General features: G+C 35.3%; 1 protein-coding gene across 1 annotated transcript in view; it reads right to left on the bottom strand.

Annotated features, from left to right (window-relative positions):
* Cep126 (centrosomal protein 126) overlaps positions 1 to 11,111 on the bottom strand; it is a 71,407-nt gene extending 60,296 nt beyond the window's left edge. Inside the window, exons 1-2 of the mRNA XM_026392493.2 lie at positions 10,984 to 11,111; positions 4,664 to 4,783 (exon numbers count right to left, since the gene is read on the bottom strand). Coding sequence (XP_026248278.2) covers positions 4,664 to 4,783; positions 10,984 to 11,111 — 248 coding nt within the window. The remainder of the gene's footprint in view (positions 1 to 4,663; positions 4,784 to 10,983) is intronic.
* Between the last annotated feature and the right edge of the window lie 5,378 nt (positions 11,112 to 16,489).

Raw genomic sequence — 16,489 nt, 5'->3', positions numbered from 1 at the left:
CCCACTATGAATCAGCCTCCTTATATCAGAGAAAATATTTGACATTTGTTTTTTTAGGGATTGGCTAACTTCACTTAGCATTATATTCTCCAACTCTATCCATTTACCTGCAAATACCATGATTTTATTTTCTTGTATTGCTGAGTAACATTCCATTGTGTATATATGCCACATTTTCTTTATCTACTCATCTACTGAAGGACATCTAGGTTGGTTCTAAATGAAATATTTTTTTTAAAAAGGGATGGGGATATGGCTCAGTGATTAAGTGCTCCTGGGTTCAATCCCTAGTAACCCCACCCCACAAAAAAGAAAATCTTATTTTCCAAATGATTGTCTTTTCCTTGACTAGAAAATAAATGAAAAGTAAAAAATGACCCTTAGCTGGAAAGGAAAATGCCCAAACACAAAACATTATTAGCCATATGGAAATGTGAATTAAAACCACAATTACTGTTATTATAGTTCAGATATAAAGTGTCCCCCCTGCCTCAAGTCTCCTGTATTAATGCAGGAGGTAAAATGATTAAGTTATGAGAATCATATTCTTTTTTTTTAATATTTATTTTTCAGTTTTCGGCGGACACAACATCTTTGTTTGTATGTGGTGCTGAGGATTGACCCGGGCTGCACACATGCCAGGCGAGCGCGCTACCACTTGAGCCACATCCCCAGCCCCGAGAATCATATTCTAATCAATGGATTAATCCACTTGATAGATCAATAATTAGAATGGGTTACTGGTTGGTTACTGTAGGCAGGTAAGGCATGCCTTGAGGATTATATATTTTGTCCCTAACTCCTCCTGTTCTCTTTCTGCTTACTGTCTTTCATGAGCTAAGCAGCTTTCCTCTGCCACATCCTTTTACCATGATGTTCTGCCGTACCCTGGGCCCAGAGCAATGGGTTTCAGCAACCATGAACTGAACCCTTGAAATCAAGAGCCAAAATAAACTTTTCTTCCTCTAAGTTGTTCTTGTCAGGAATTTTGGTCACAGCAAATAAAAGTTGACTAACACAACCTCAAACTTATCATAATGGCTATAATAATAATAAAAAACAATGATAACACCAACGTTAGTGAGTACGTAGAAAAACTACATCCCTTGTACATTGGATCCTACCTTAAGCTTTACTAAGTTATACTGTCTTCATGGTTTTCAGAGACTGACTGAAATACTAATTGCTTTTGGGCTATTTTTGTTTACAAATGCTTTCCTCTCCTTTATAGTCTAGCATGATCCCTGCCCTACATATGCCTTATCTACTTACCTGCCAACTACCACCATGGGCCTCTGGACTGTCCTGATGCTAAAAACCTTTAACTGTCCATACCCTACCTAATAGAGAACAAGGAATTCGGGTCACTTCCCCCCAATTTTTCTCTTAGTAGGAAGAGCTTGGAGACATCATCACCAATTGTTCCATAAAAATGGAATATAGAAATTGATAGTGGGGAAATGTAACAGTGGTCCACTTTATGCTTTAAATGTAGTCCTTGCTTCTGTGACTTATTTTTTAAAAATTTTTATTTATTTTATTTATTTATTTTTTTAAGCAGCAAAGACGTGTTTATTGTGAGCTAGCTCGGTCCTCTGCGTGCACACAGCAATTGGTGATGCTCAGAGGCCCAGAACCCAGGGTTTGCAGCAGTTTTATACACTCTTTGGGAAAGGCAGGGACTTCACATACATCATAGCATCTCTTAGCAAATCATCACACACCATGGGAAAATCATAAAACAACTCTAAAACATGATTAGCACATTCACTGGCAGGAACAAGTTGGGTAGGCGTGATTGGTTACTACAAGAGGGGGAGTCATTTGAACTGATCTGTGACTTATTTTTTAAATGGACATTTTTTTCCTCTCTCCTTCCCCACTCCCTAATTTTTCCCCTCTCTAATCTCCACTCCCTAATCTGGTGTGGGAGTTACAGATAGCACCAGAAGATATGATTATCTCCCAAATTAACAAATGAATGATAATAACGACTTTTGTCAGAGAACAACTAAAATGTAGCCTTTGAATCTTTAAAAACCCTTTATTCCCCCTTATGAGCAGAATCACAGACTCTGGGACAGGAATCCCCTGTTTCTCCTTTGCTAGCAAAGCAATAAAACAACTTCTTCTTCTTCTTTTTTAATGGAACAAATAAATAAATAAATGTATTCCAATTCTGACAATTCTCTCCATGCATCACATATGATTGATCCTTGACTCCTTACTTACTTAATCCCAACCCCATTTCCATATACATTTTTCTTGCCTAGATAATTATAGTAGCTTTCTGTGTAACAATTTGCTCCCGTCTGTGCTTTCAGTTCATCTTCTACAGTTTATCCTCTATCCCTTTGCTATAATAAGCTTAAATATAAATCATGCTTTATGGGAAATGCTAAACTCCATCATTCTCACAGATGGATAATGAAGCCACCCCATACTTCATGTTCCCCATATAATTAATTTTTAAAATTCTCTAGATAATTATTTCTGCTTTTAGGATATTTATGTATTTTTTCTTAGTTATATATTTTAGTGACTCCTACAAAGTACTTGTCCTTCATATATTAATTTGTAGTTTTCTCACTTGTTCTTTGGGTAATTTTTCCAATTTGGTCATTGTCTTTGTTATTTTGCTACTTAATTACTTAAAAATTCTGTCTCATCATCTGAACTTCTAGGTCTATGTGCTCATATTATAGTGTTTTAAAACTATGTAAAGTCTCCCATTGGGTCCCTTCTGAAAATTTTATTTCAATTTCTTTTCTTCATGAGTTGAATTAAATAAGATTATTACTATTGTCTAAAATTTAATAGAAATATATTAACAAAATAAGTTCTTCTGACATAATGTTGAATCATTGGTATGCAATTAACTATGCATGTTGGGTGAATAAATTTCCATTCACTTGTTTACCAAAAGGTAGTTCTGAGTAGTGGACTGAAAACAATGTAGGAAACAAGTTAATTTATTTCCTTTGTGCAAACCTTAAAATTACTTGGTCTACAAGACAGCATATTATAAAGTACCTTTAGGATGTACTCCAGCAATACAGGAATGGTCCAAGATGCCAGTTATATAATAGGCCTGAAAGGTAATCAGTACTTATGGGAGCAGAAAGATAAAGGGAGAAAGCCAATAGAAGGAAACAGAGGAGACTGACTCTTTATAGATATTGAGAAAAAGGAAAATGAGAAAGTGACAAAAACATACATGCAAGAAAACTATTGGCTAACAGAAGGGCAAGAAAATAGTAAATAAGAAGAAAATAAACATGATTTTAATTAACCAATGGAAATAAAGAGCATTTGATGCTAGGATGTTTTACTTGGACTACTGCTGGGGACACAACACTGGCAAAGTAGCAGATGGAGAGTACCCCTGCCTGAAGGAAAAAAATACTTTTAAAAGTTATATAAATACACTGTGTGAGTGGACAGCATGAATTTAGATGACTATCTATAACCATCTTTATTGAACACCTGTCATGTGCCTTTTACAGGCTTTAAGAACCAAAAGATAGGAGATAAAAAGAAACACATGCATACACAACAAAGACAAGAAGCTTCATTGAATCTTTTAAACAGTGTTGGACCAAGAAAGAGTTAATCTAAAGAGAAATAGAATGTCAGAAGAAAAATTACAGGTAAACAATTATGTATTCCCCAACTGGGATTTGCAGCATATGCCCAACGATGTAGTTAATAAACTCTAGGGATTTTCTGCTCTTCACGTATTATAGGAAAATGAATAAAGCAGCAAAAACAACAATAAATAATGGTCCATCTATCTTTAAAAAATCTAGTAATTACAAAAATCCTTAAAATGTTAAGCAAATGTTTGAGTAGTTCACATTATCACTTTATTTTAATGTTCATGAGAAAGTGTTAGTTCCATGAGAAAGCTTTTTTTTTCCAATCATTACAAAAATCTATCACATCTATTTACCATTATTCACATTTCCCATTTTTACAAAAGAATGAATAAGGGGAGCACATACAGGAAAACTATATGAAGTGAATAATGAGTAAAATCAAATTAGATTCTATTAGAAACTAAGTAATAATTGCAGATCTTCTGCTTTTCTTTCTTCCTTCTTTCCTTCCTTCTTTTTCTCCCTCCTTCCTTCCTTTCTTCTTTCTTTCTTTCTTTATTTATTTGGTGTTACTTGGGATAGACCAGAGCCTCTGCATACTAAGCAAGCACTCTACCACTGTTATATCCCCAGACTTTTGTTTATTTTACTTTTGAGATGAAGTCTGCATAAATTGCCCAGGCTGGTCTTGAACTTGTGATCCTCCTGCCTCATCTTCTGGAGTAGCTAAGACTACAGGTATTTGCTACTTTGCCCAGCTATAATCACTAATCTTTTAATTCATCATGAAATGATACAAAAAATAAAAAAGATATTTTATAGTTATTTTAAGAAGTGTACAGGACACTGTAATAAACTGTTCTATCACAAAAAAAGATTGTAAAAAAAAGTCACAAGTCAGTGAACTAGGCAATATATTACTATATTTGTACTTTAGGTGGAAAACAATAATAAAATTTACAAAGTCACAAAAATCTTGATCAGCGTTTTACAGATAAAGCACTGTCATAACTTTGTTTCTAGTATTAATTGATATTGACCTTGAATTTCTTCAAGTTACTTACTTTTTTCTCCGGTTTGACTCCAAAAAATATTTACGTGCTCGATTTCTACATATTTTTTGTTGCTGCAGTAATATTTGGCGCTCTTCTTCTAAATTTTTCTCTAGGTGGATTTTCATATCTCTAATGACAGCCTTAAGTTAAGAACAACAATTTGTCTTTAGAGGAGCAGTGTCAGAAGTATGATAAATATATTTATAGCCTCATGCTTATGATGTAGTGATGTTTTGGGGGAACAATTAGTATGTGTACACATCTGTGTTAGTATATGATCCCAATATATTTTATATAAAAATTCTGACTTGGTTTAGAATTTAAGATATACTTCACTTACTTTAGGGGGAAATAAATCTCTCTTTGAATTCATGGAGCTCAGTTAAGGGGACTGTATATTTTCATTTATTACACTTATACTTGAGTACTTACTAACAAGTTGGCTTCTTAGGCATGTATATAAGAAAAATGAAAGAAGGTTGATTTCACTAATAGAAAGTAGATGAATTAAAAGCTTTAATAGATTCTTTAATCTGTAGTATGAAAGTAATATTCAAACATTAGAGAATAAAATATCAATATACTTGGAATGTTAGGGAATATAATTATTTACCTTAGTGATTTACTTTTAGATTATTAAAAAAACCACCAAGATGACATGCATAACCATCTGTTTATCCGGAAATTTTCTAGACAAGAAATGGAAGTTGGTTATCTTAATCATTCATTCATTTGAAATATATGAATTAAACTTTCTTTACATAAGTTGTATTGATATGGTTAATTGTTTTCCTAATTGCATTTTGACTGTCATTATGAAGTATCTTAATCAAATGTCATAATATTTATAAAAAAATGATCATTGAATTATACTCAACCATTCAGTGCATCATTAGATATAGATGTTTGTGAAATTACATTAAAGTTATAGATTACAGGTCATGTCTACTTGTCTTTTTTCTTTCTTTCTTTCTTTCTTTCTTTCTTTCCTTTAGAATAAATAACTGTTTAAAATATTTTTCCCAAAAAATTGAAGTTCAAAATTCTCTTTAAGAGATCCGTTTAATCAAGGTACTACAAACTGTCTATTGATGGTAATATAGAATACAAGAAATATGCTCAACAATAAATTATGCTGTACATGACTTGTTAATTTAAAATATGTTAATTTCAGTATCCTATACTGCTTTACATCAATATTACAAAGAAACTATTACAAATTTTAAAATAATCATATTTATTAGAGTTTTTTGGTTGTTTGACCTTGTGCTAAGTGGAAGCTTGTTTGTTTTTAATTATGTTGTTACTTAATCATCTACAATAGGCCATAATAATTTTTAATCTTCATTTTTTTATACAATTTTGCACTACTTCAATACAAATACCCCAAACACATTCATACACGATATTTTAACTTAAAGATTTCTTTTGAAGGATTTATAACAATGAGACAAAAATTGAAGGAAATATGGTTATCTGGTTCTTTGCTAGCACAAATATATGCTATAGATATATCTTGTCCTTCTCTAACAGAATACTTTATTAGGAGGCAAAGCTCAACAAGATAGTTAGCTACTAAAAGTCACAATTCATTAGTAGAGGAAGATTCAGTTTTCTTTTTTCAGGGTACACAGGAAGAACATGGTGTGGGTGGCAGGGAGAAGTTGCTTTGGGTCAGGTGAGAAGCAGGGGTTATCTATGCTGCTGGTAAAGACAATTCTGTTCAATGTTTGCAATCTCATAAGAGCACATAACAATCACAAAATGCAATGTTTGTAATGGACCTGCAACTGTATATTCTTAAATGTAATCAAGTAACTTTACTACATATAGTGTTTGTGTATGTGTGTGTGTGTATGTGTGTGTGTGTGTGTGTGTGTGTGTGTGTGTGTGTGTATAGACATAGTATAGTATAATGTAATTATTGTCTGGTGAATTATAATGTGGTGCCTTTGTATCTTTTAAAATATGGTATTCAAGAGTTAAAAAATAGTTAAATTTTTATTTTTTTAATAAGCTGCATCATGAGGGTAGTTTCCATAAAAACATTCCTAAACATCTACCTAAATGACAACAATTTTTATATGCTTAACATTAGAAGTATAAAACAAAACCAAATGAAGACTACTATGGGTATCCATCCATGTTCCAATTTAGTTTTTATCCAATTAGTTTAAAATGTTAGCATCACAAATAACTGTTCATCATACAACCTATTTTCTTGTCAAATTTATTAAAGCTATCTTGATTCTATTTCTTCTTTCCACTGGCCTTGCTCAGTCTCTCTAAATCCCTTGCTTGGACTACGTCAATATTCTTTTAAATCATTTTACTCCTAAACTGAACATCCTCCATTTGAGACTTCATGAAGCCAGCTAAATGCAAATATTATTTTCTCACTCTTTGTTGTTCTCCCAAATCTCCTTATCATCTTCATGATAAATCTCAAATTCTTGGACTCTATAATCTGGTCTGTTTTTTTTTTCAACTTAATTTCTCAACATTTTTCTATATGAACCTTATGCTCAGCCACACTAAGGTAATTAAGAGAACAGCCATGATGTGTCATACTACTATCTTGGTATGGACTTGTCTAAGTCTACTCAACATTTAAGGGACACTTCAAGCAGTTCCTTTTTGTGAAGCCTTGTCTTATTCCCACCAGATAACCTGATAACAACTTTGTAAGTACTTCACACGTGTCTCATGTACATTTCTATAACCCCAATGCTTAGCATGGTTCTTAAAATATAGTAATGGCTTAATAAAAGATAACTAGAGTATTTCCTTGAAGAAAATTCTCTGAGGTCAATATAAAGGAAAAAAGTTCTGATTATTTTTATAGCTTTTTACGCATTAATGAAAAATTGGCTTCTCGTGGATTTATATGCCTATAGAAATATACTTTATGAGCATAGGGTAGGACTTTTTTTTTGAAAGGTAAGGTGCCAAATTAAGTTTTATTATGTCTGCACTAGCAAAATAGAATGCTTTCTATTTTGATAAAAATTTAAATTTTCATCTTTGGAAGACCATTAGTTCAGAGTCTTTGGTCCTTTATCTGAGAAACTGATTTTTAAAAATCAGTTTTGATAATCAACTAGAAGAGTATAGATATTAATCCTCTATCATAGGTAGTGCTAGCATTTTCTCAGATATTTCAAGTTTTATTATACAATTTCTCCCTAAAGTTTTAAATTAACATTAGCTCTAAGATATTTTTCTTTTGAAATTTATTCTTTCCCTTACAAAGATAAAACTATTATAAGTTTAAACAATAAAAATATTTTCTTTTATAATTTTACATTTATCCTTTTTAGAAGCTTGAGTTTATTTTGGAATGTAGAATAAAATATGACTCAGGGTAGAGATAGTAGACATGGAATATTCATTTTTATAGGTTTAATAAGAAGAGGCAATACTAGAACATAGCCAAAAGGTATGTTGTGATGAAAGGTTTGATTGTTCATTTCCCTGATTTTAAGGATAGTCAAAACCTGCACGTTTTTAGGCTGTAGAGGAAGAAGATCATTAAGAGAAATTGAAAATTAATTATAAGATTACAGAGAGAATAATTTGTAATTCAGGTCTATTGAGGAAAATAAGGGGGGGGGGTAGAAATAAAACAATTTAGTGGGAAAAAAAGACAGGTGGGTAGGAGTGTGTGGGTTTGTGTTATTTGTTGGGAGGAAACCTGAGGCAGTTCATGGAATCTATGTTCTATGGTAGTCACTATAAGAGTGGTGGGAGGAGATAGAGATGTGGCACAGGCATTAAAAGGAAAAAGAACTCTGTTCCTATCCAGGTAAATCTGGAAACCATTAATCTTTCATGGTGCCAATCTGTGTTGTCTTATGACTTTTCTCTGACAACATTTTTATTATACACATGAAGGCATAGAAAAGCAGGACTATGGTAGTTTCTGGGTGACTGAAGCAGGATAGGGGTGCAAAGAACAAAGAATGTTGGTGAGAGAATATGTATAAATAATCAAGAATATGGTATAAACTGGGTAAGACAGAAATGTGGGGTGTTAGGATAAAATTGAAGGTAAGGACTGGAGGTAATACAGGTATGACGATGTGAGGGAAAAAAGAAGTGGGTCACATTAGACTGGGTAGAGAGAAGTGATGGGAGGGGAGGGAGGAGAAGGGGGGAATGAGAGGACAGCAGAATAAAATAGACATTATTATTGCTTGGGTATATACGTGACTGCATGACCAATGTAATTCTGCAACCTGTACACTCAGAAAAATGAGAAATTATATCCCATCTGATTCAAATGTTAAAAAAAGAGGCATAGTATGAATGGTGAACTTTTTCATTATTGTCTTTTTTCTTTTTCTTAACAAATTTTGTTCTATTTCTATTTGAATTCTTGTAAGAGATTCAAATGTTAGAAACTTAGTTAATTTTGATCATATAAGGTTTATTCTTTTATCATCTTTAGAGGAAATTCTGACTCCAGTTAGAACATCTTCAACAGAAAGCCGGAAGGCCTCTGAGTATTGCTTTTACTTTTGAAATCACTCCTAAAAGTTTTACCATTACACTTGCTTATTTTAAGATTATGATTCTTTTTTGTTTTTCTTTTCATTTAGTCATTAATTTAATAAATTTGAGCCCCTACTACTGTATATTAGGAGTCCAATGGGAAACATTATAGACACATCCAAAATAATAAACTATAAAAAGATGTATTAGTGTATCTCTATCTATGAAAAAAGTCTTGATTTAGTGTTACAATCTTTATTATGTCCAGATTCCCTCCATCTCAATATATGTTTCTAAATATAGAAACATATATTATGTATACCAGCCATTTACAATGCTTCCCTATATTTTGATTTAGAGATATATTAGGCACAGTATAATAGGTGTTCAGTGCTCAAGAAAATAAGTTTGAAGAAGGAAGAATTATATTCATATAGATGACAATGCTGTTTATTTCAGATTATATTTTTAGAAAATTTAGAGCAGCAAGGGCAAAAGACAAACTCAATGAGATTAATAATGAATAAATTAAAGGAACTAGAAGCTGCTATTGCAGACTAGTGTTTTGAGAACTTGGCTAAAGAAAAGGAAAGGCTGGGATTGTGTCTCAGCAGTAGAGCGATCACCTATCATGTGTGAGGCCCTGGGTTCGATCCTTAGCACCACATAAAAATAAATAAATAAAATAAAGATGATGTGTCCAACTACAACTAAAAAATAAATTAAAAAAAAAGAAAAGCGAGAATGGATGGAAGTTTGAGGAAAGCATGATCAGAGGAGGGATATTTTATCATTAGTGAAGTTTTGTACATACCAGTCTTTCTGCATAGATTTGGATCTCTGTAATCTAGAACAAAGTGGGCCACAAAGCAGACTCTCCCAAAAAATTGTTTTGTAACTTGATTTTTATATTCCATTACATAAAGCTGTAATGGAATATAAAAAAATGTCCTGGAAGAAATTGGAGACAAGAGAGGAAGAAAACAGGTATAAGAAAATGGGAATGGGGAGCCTTAGGGGTTAACTTGGAAAGAGAAGCCACTCCATTTCCTAAGAATGAAGATGATCATTACACAGCACCATCACTGCCAACCAAAGTCCTTTGAGAACATAAAGGTTAAATTCCAAATATCATATTCTCTGAAGGAATAAGCATGGTTTATAATTTTGAAAAGCAAACTCACTTCTTCAATTTTCTACAATGTATTTAATTGCAACATCGAAAGTGGGCCAATTCTTGCGAGAAAATCTGAAATGGTCCAGATTGTGAAGGTCCAGGAATTTTGCTTCTCATTTCCTCTTTGCCATCTCTCTGACAACCGACTGGGCTAAGAGGGAAAACAAATGACCAAACTGTCATAGGGTCTAGTAGCTCTGGCAAATAGATTAGGGGTGTGCTAGATTGATAGCTAAAACGGCCTCCTCAGGATAGGAAAGCATTTTACTTATTTGTGCAATCTCTCCAAGTAGTATTATTAATCAGGAAGTGGTTAATATGCAAGAACATCCTGGCATAATTCTAGAGGGCAAAAAATTATTCCCACAGACTACACTGTTGATGTATTTAAAAAAATATTCACAAAAATTTGAAAAGAAGTTGAAGAATGGGGGTGGTCGTGGGGGAAACGGTGGCAAGGAAAGCGCCTATAGAATAGGATAAATGACATAATTTTAGGTCCAGAGGGGTAAAATGACAGTTGCTAAGCAAATATCTCTACTAAGATGACTTGCTAGTTTGAATCACCTTGCGTCAGAAGTAATGGGAATCTAATGGATAAAAGACGGGCCCCACTTCGAACACCGCTACCCGGACAGCCACAGGCTGGGAAGGATACAGGTAAGCGCCAAGTCGATGGTGCCCGCCCCTCTCCCGAGGGCTGACAGGTGCTCTGCCCGGCGAGTCCGAGGATTCAGTGCCCAGACCAGGGACCGCGCTCTGGCCTCCAGGCCTCCGGGTCAGCATCCTTCACCTCAGCGCCGCCTCCCGGCTCACCCCCAGCGCCTCCCTCATGGCGGCTCCGGCTTCCTGCTCTTCTCCTCGGCCCCTCCCTACAATCCGTCTCTCAGGCCCCGCGTCACGGGCGCTGGAGGGTTGGTCGCGGCAGCCCTGGCTCCCGCGCAGCGGCGTTGGTGACTGTGGTGGCAACTGCAGCTGCGACGGCGGCGTCCTTGCTTGGCAATAGCAGAGGTGGCGGCAGAGACCCCGCCGTTGCCATCTTGACAACCAACGGACGCCGCGTCCTTCGCAACGGAAACCAGGGAGGAGGGCGTGGAGGGGCGGTGCGCCCGAGGCAGCCAATCAGAGGCCCCGGCGGCCCCTCGGAGCTGAGGCTCCAGGGTCGTCACCCTACCCAGGGTCCCTGAGCTCCATCCGGTCCCTGTCCCGAAACCTCAGGCCCCGCGTGGTTGCAGAAGAGGACAGTTGACCTATACGTTAGAGCCAGATTCGGTTCTCCCTCCCTTGAGGGTGCTTCCCTGGCGGGTACTGAGAATGACGAAGAACAGTGAGATGGAAAATCCCCAGATACAGGCAGATGCCACAGGCGGACCTGGAATGATTATTTCGGGGACAATTTGGGGTTTGGTTTGTTGTTTAATTAGAGAATCACGTTGTAGAGGGTTTGAGACGTGAGGTTCAACTGGGGGAGTCTCTATCCTCAAACACCATGTCTTTTAAAAAGCTTTGTGGAGTGGGAATTTTCCTTCCTTACATTCTCTCACCCACTTTATGATACACCTCTCTCTCTCTCTCTCTCTCTCTCTCTCTCTCTCTCTCTCTCTCCCTCCCTCCCTCCCTCCCTCCCCCTCCCTCCCTCCCTCCCTCCCTCCCCCTCCCTCTCTCCCTCCCTATTTATGAAGTTTACGTTTCAAAATCTCCTTGCTGCCCGATTTTGGAAATGGACCATCACAGCAAAAGCAGCTAAAAAAAAAAAAAAATGTCCAGCTTTAACCTAGTAGTAATCTCCTGGAAATCGATGCCCAAGGGGATCATCGCATTGAAATTGTTTCAGGGGATATAGAAAATGGAGTTTTGAGCCACTTGCAAGCTAAAATTTGGAAAAGGATGAAACTTTTTGTTGGAGCTCAACATACAAACATATAAAATTTGTATGTTAGCCTGGGTACATGTGTGTGTGTGTGTGTGTGTGTGTGTGTGTGTTTGTGTAAAAACACCCATGGTGTACAAACCAAATAAATATGACTCACCTATCGTTCAAATCTCTTTGCCTTTGTGAATCAATTTGTTCAGTTTTAAAGTTCAAATAATAAAATTTCCCCTGAAACTATTTTAAAACAGACCTTTTGCAAACTTGAATGTAATGACTCAAATAGGAATATGTGCTGGGGACATATTCAACACAAATCCAGTTTTGATTTTAAATACAAAATGTCTTATGTCTGGTTGAGGACAATACCAAGAAAATAAAATATATAATCCTAACAGCAAAAACTAAATGTGTATACTTTGGCAATTAGCTACCTTGGTAAGTTTTTAATTGACCTAGCCACAGGTATTGTCCTTGATTCTATTCTCATTGCTGTCATTACAACTCTTGTCTCTCCAGGCATGATTTGAGACTAAGCAAAGTAGGGCAGTGCAAAGGGCAAATAAAAGTGAGATGATTGTGGTTGCTCTTTGGGGGCATTTAGGTTTTCCTGAAAGTTTAGCTTTTGATAAATTATTAGTGTGGTAACAAGTAACACCTAGCCATGTTATTGCTTTGTTGTATGGCATATTTATTAAGAAGCATGATTTGGTTTCTCATTTGGCTACAAATGCTTATGTAATGAGTCTTCATAAAAACCAAGAAGAAACTTAAGGTTATCAATTTTTAAAAATCATAGATATTTTTATTTTAAAAATTCTTTCTTCAAAATATTGTTCAGGTTTTAGATTCTTAAAAAAAGTTTTATAGTTAGATTTTATAAAAGATATCTTTTAGCAGGAAAGGCAAATATGATGTAAGCAATAATAATAGACTAAAATCCCTATATTTTATCAAAGAAAACATCTGAATTAAATATAATGTTTATTCTTTTTTTTTTTTCAATGCTGGGTATCAATCCAGGTTCTTCAGCATGTAGGTAAATGCACACTCACCGACCTACATCCCCAGCCATCTAATGCTTAATTCTTTCACACTTCAAAACCATAAAATAATTTTAAGATAATTATTAATAATAATTTTAAAGAATAAATTATTTTATTAAGGAAATATATGTTGAGCACTCTATGCCAAGCATGCATAGAGTGCTCAACACTTTCTAGGTACTAGTAATATAGTGGTGAATAAAGCTTAAAAATATTACTCTCATGAAACATTTATTTTTCTTCCATAAAAGAATAAACATATTAGGTAGTAAAAAGTGCTATAAGGAAAAAATAGAGTAGTGTGGGTGTTACAGGTTAGTGTCTGTTCTATTTTAGCTAGAGTTCTCAGGAAAGGCCCCTAAGGAACGGAAATTAGGGCAGAGGTTTGAATGAAGGAGAAAGGTTTCATGGAACTATCTGGATGAAGTATATTAGAGTCATAAGGCGTTATAAGAACAAAAGGCTCTGAGGGCAGAATCATGTTGGTCTGTTCAACATCAAGAAGACCACTATGGCTGGGGCAGAATGAGGTATGGGAAGAATGCTAAAACATAAAACTGGAGAAACATATGGCTCAGATTAAGTGAGGACTTATGTTATACGCAAGGACTTAAGATAAAATCCAACTTCCAGTGGAGGGTAAGCCATTGAAGAGTTTTGAATTAATTTAACCTTTAATGAGGGTCATGCTAGCTGCTATATGGAAACTATAGGAGATAAGAGAAATATTGAGGATCTATAGAATATTTATATATAGAGCAGATTAGGTGAAAGATGACAGAGACTACTACTATTATAGTGTGATAGAATTGTTTAAAAATTACTGTTTAAAATTTGAGCCTTGGGTCAATAAAATGTGTTGATAGATGGTTGTAGCAAGTCTAAGAAAGAAAAGGAGTCAACTGTCATGCTCAGATTTAGGGCTGGAATAACGTATAATGAGTATTGTTATTTACTAAGATGGGAAGGAATAAGTAGGGAGAAGGAAAAGAGGATTCAAATGAGTTAAATAAGATATTGCTATTAGACATCCAACTTCATTAACATGGTTTCATAAATGTTCTGCTAACAAAAGATATTTTACTTACAAAACAATTAACCATTTTATAGTTACAAGGTAGGTTCATATAACATCTAATTTGAATACTGTGTTAATAGAAAACCTTGAGATGAATTAAACTTAATAGTTTGTTTAAACAAAGAGCAATTTATGAAATCAAGCAGGATTCAGAACCAGAAGAAGTTCAAAGAGCTTTTCAGCAGTGTGAGCTGCAAGCCTTTATAGACTCAACACAGAAGCAAAATAGAGAAATATCTGATTGGCTATAGCTATGCTTTTGTCTTATTTGGGCATGGTCTAATACGTTGGCTTCTTCTGATTGGCTGAAGCTCAACTGTTTGTGATGGACTGAAAACTGGTTATTTGTTACAAATATACACTCTTAGGTTATGGTTTTTTACAAAGGAGCTTTGAATATGAGACAGCTTCACCAATGGTTTTCTGCTTATTTAATTTAACAATGCTTACAACTTGGCAAGTCATGTGGCAGCCTGTGATGAACAATTTTTTTGTTCTTTCATTTTTATCTTGGCTGAGTCATTTTTTCTCCCATCTTCTGCAAAAGTATTTTCTTGCTCAAACAAGAATTTCCTGAATTTATATCTCTGTGAAATAAAAAACTGAAAGAACAAAGATTTTTAATGTCTGGTTGATTCAAATTGTCAGAGTCCTGTCATCTTCATTTCAATTTCATAAGACTTCAACTAAAGATTTATAATTAATGAGATATACTCTTCTCCAAAAAAAGATGACAAAGGTCTTTAATATTGTGACCAGTGTTGGCCCTGCATATAGATAAAATGAAAAATATCTATGAAACAGGTGAAGCTGTTTCATAGATAAAATGAAAAATGACACCACCCAACATTCCATTGTTGTTTCCTACACATTGTGTTAAGGGCTTATGTACATTAAATCAGTCAATCCAGACAACAATCTCCATTCTACAAAGGAGTAAATGAACTATAACAATATTGGAGAGGTGAAATCAAGATGTAAACCAGGTAGACAGCGCTCCCACACACTTCACACAGCCTCTCTGGAGAAACTCTGGGAAAGAAGTATCAGTCAATAAGAGTTTGGGTTTAAGTAGCAGGTAGAGGCACAAAGAGATAATTTAAGATTTCTTTTTCAGAGTAGATAACTTGCATGCCTATTGTGTGTCAGCCACTGCATTACTACTATAAAAACTCTCAGAGGAGGACATACAATCAATAAACAAGTACATGAAAAAATGCTCACCATCTCTAGCTGTCAGAGAAATGCAAATCAAAACCACCCTAAGATACCATCTCACTCCAGTAAGATTGGCAGCCATTATGAAGTCAAACAACAACAAGTGCTGGCGAGGATGTGGGGAAAAAGGTACACTTGTACATTGCTGGTGGGACTGCAAATTGGTGCAGCCAATTTGGAAAGCAGTATGGAGATTCCTGGGAAAGCTGGGAATGGAACCACCATTTGACCCAGCTATCGCCCTTCTAGGACTATTTCCTGAAGACCTTAAAAGAACGTACTATAGGGATACTGCCACATAAATGTTCATAGCAGCACAATTCACAATAGCTAGACGGTGGAACCAACCTAGATGCCCTTCAATAGATGAATGGATAAAAAAAAAAGTGCCATTTATACACCATGGAGTATTACGCAGCACTAAAAAATGACAAAATCATGGAATTTGCAGGGAAATTGATGGCATTAGAGCAGATTATGCTAAGTGAAGCTAGCCAATCCCTAAAAAAACAAATGCCAAATGTCTTCTTTGATATAAGAACAGAGCAGGGAGGAAGAGCATGAGGAAAAGATTAACATTAAACAGAGACGAGTGGTGGGAGGGAAAGGGAGAGAGAAGGGAAATTGCATGGAAATGGAAGGAGACCCTCATTGTTACACAAAATTACATAAAAGAGGTTGTGAGGGAAAGGGGGGGGAAACAAGGGAGAGAATTGAATTACAGCAGATGGGGTAGAGAGAGAAGATGGGAAGGGAGGGGAGGGGGGATAGTAGGGGATAGGAAAGGTAGCAGAATACAACAGTCACTAATATGGCATGATGTAAAAACGTGGATGTGTAACCGATGTGATTCTGCAATCTGTATTTGGGGTAAAAATGGGAGTTCATAACCCACTTGAATCAAATGTATGAAAGATGATATGTCAAGAGCTTTGTAATGTTTTGAACAACC

Source organism: Urocitellus parryii, chromosome 4 (assembly GCF_045843805.1).
Source record: "Urocitellus parryii isolate mUroPar1 chromosome 4, mUroPar1.hap1, whole genome shotgun sequence".
NCBI classification, from domain to species: domain Eukaryota; kingdom Metazoa; phylum Chordata; class Mammalia; order Rodentia; family Sciuridae; genus Urocitellus; species Urocitellus parryii.
Note: the sequence above shows the minus strand (reverse complement) of the source record. Positions and strands in the feature narration are given on the sequence as shown.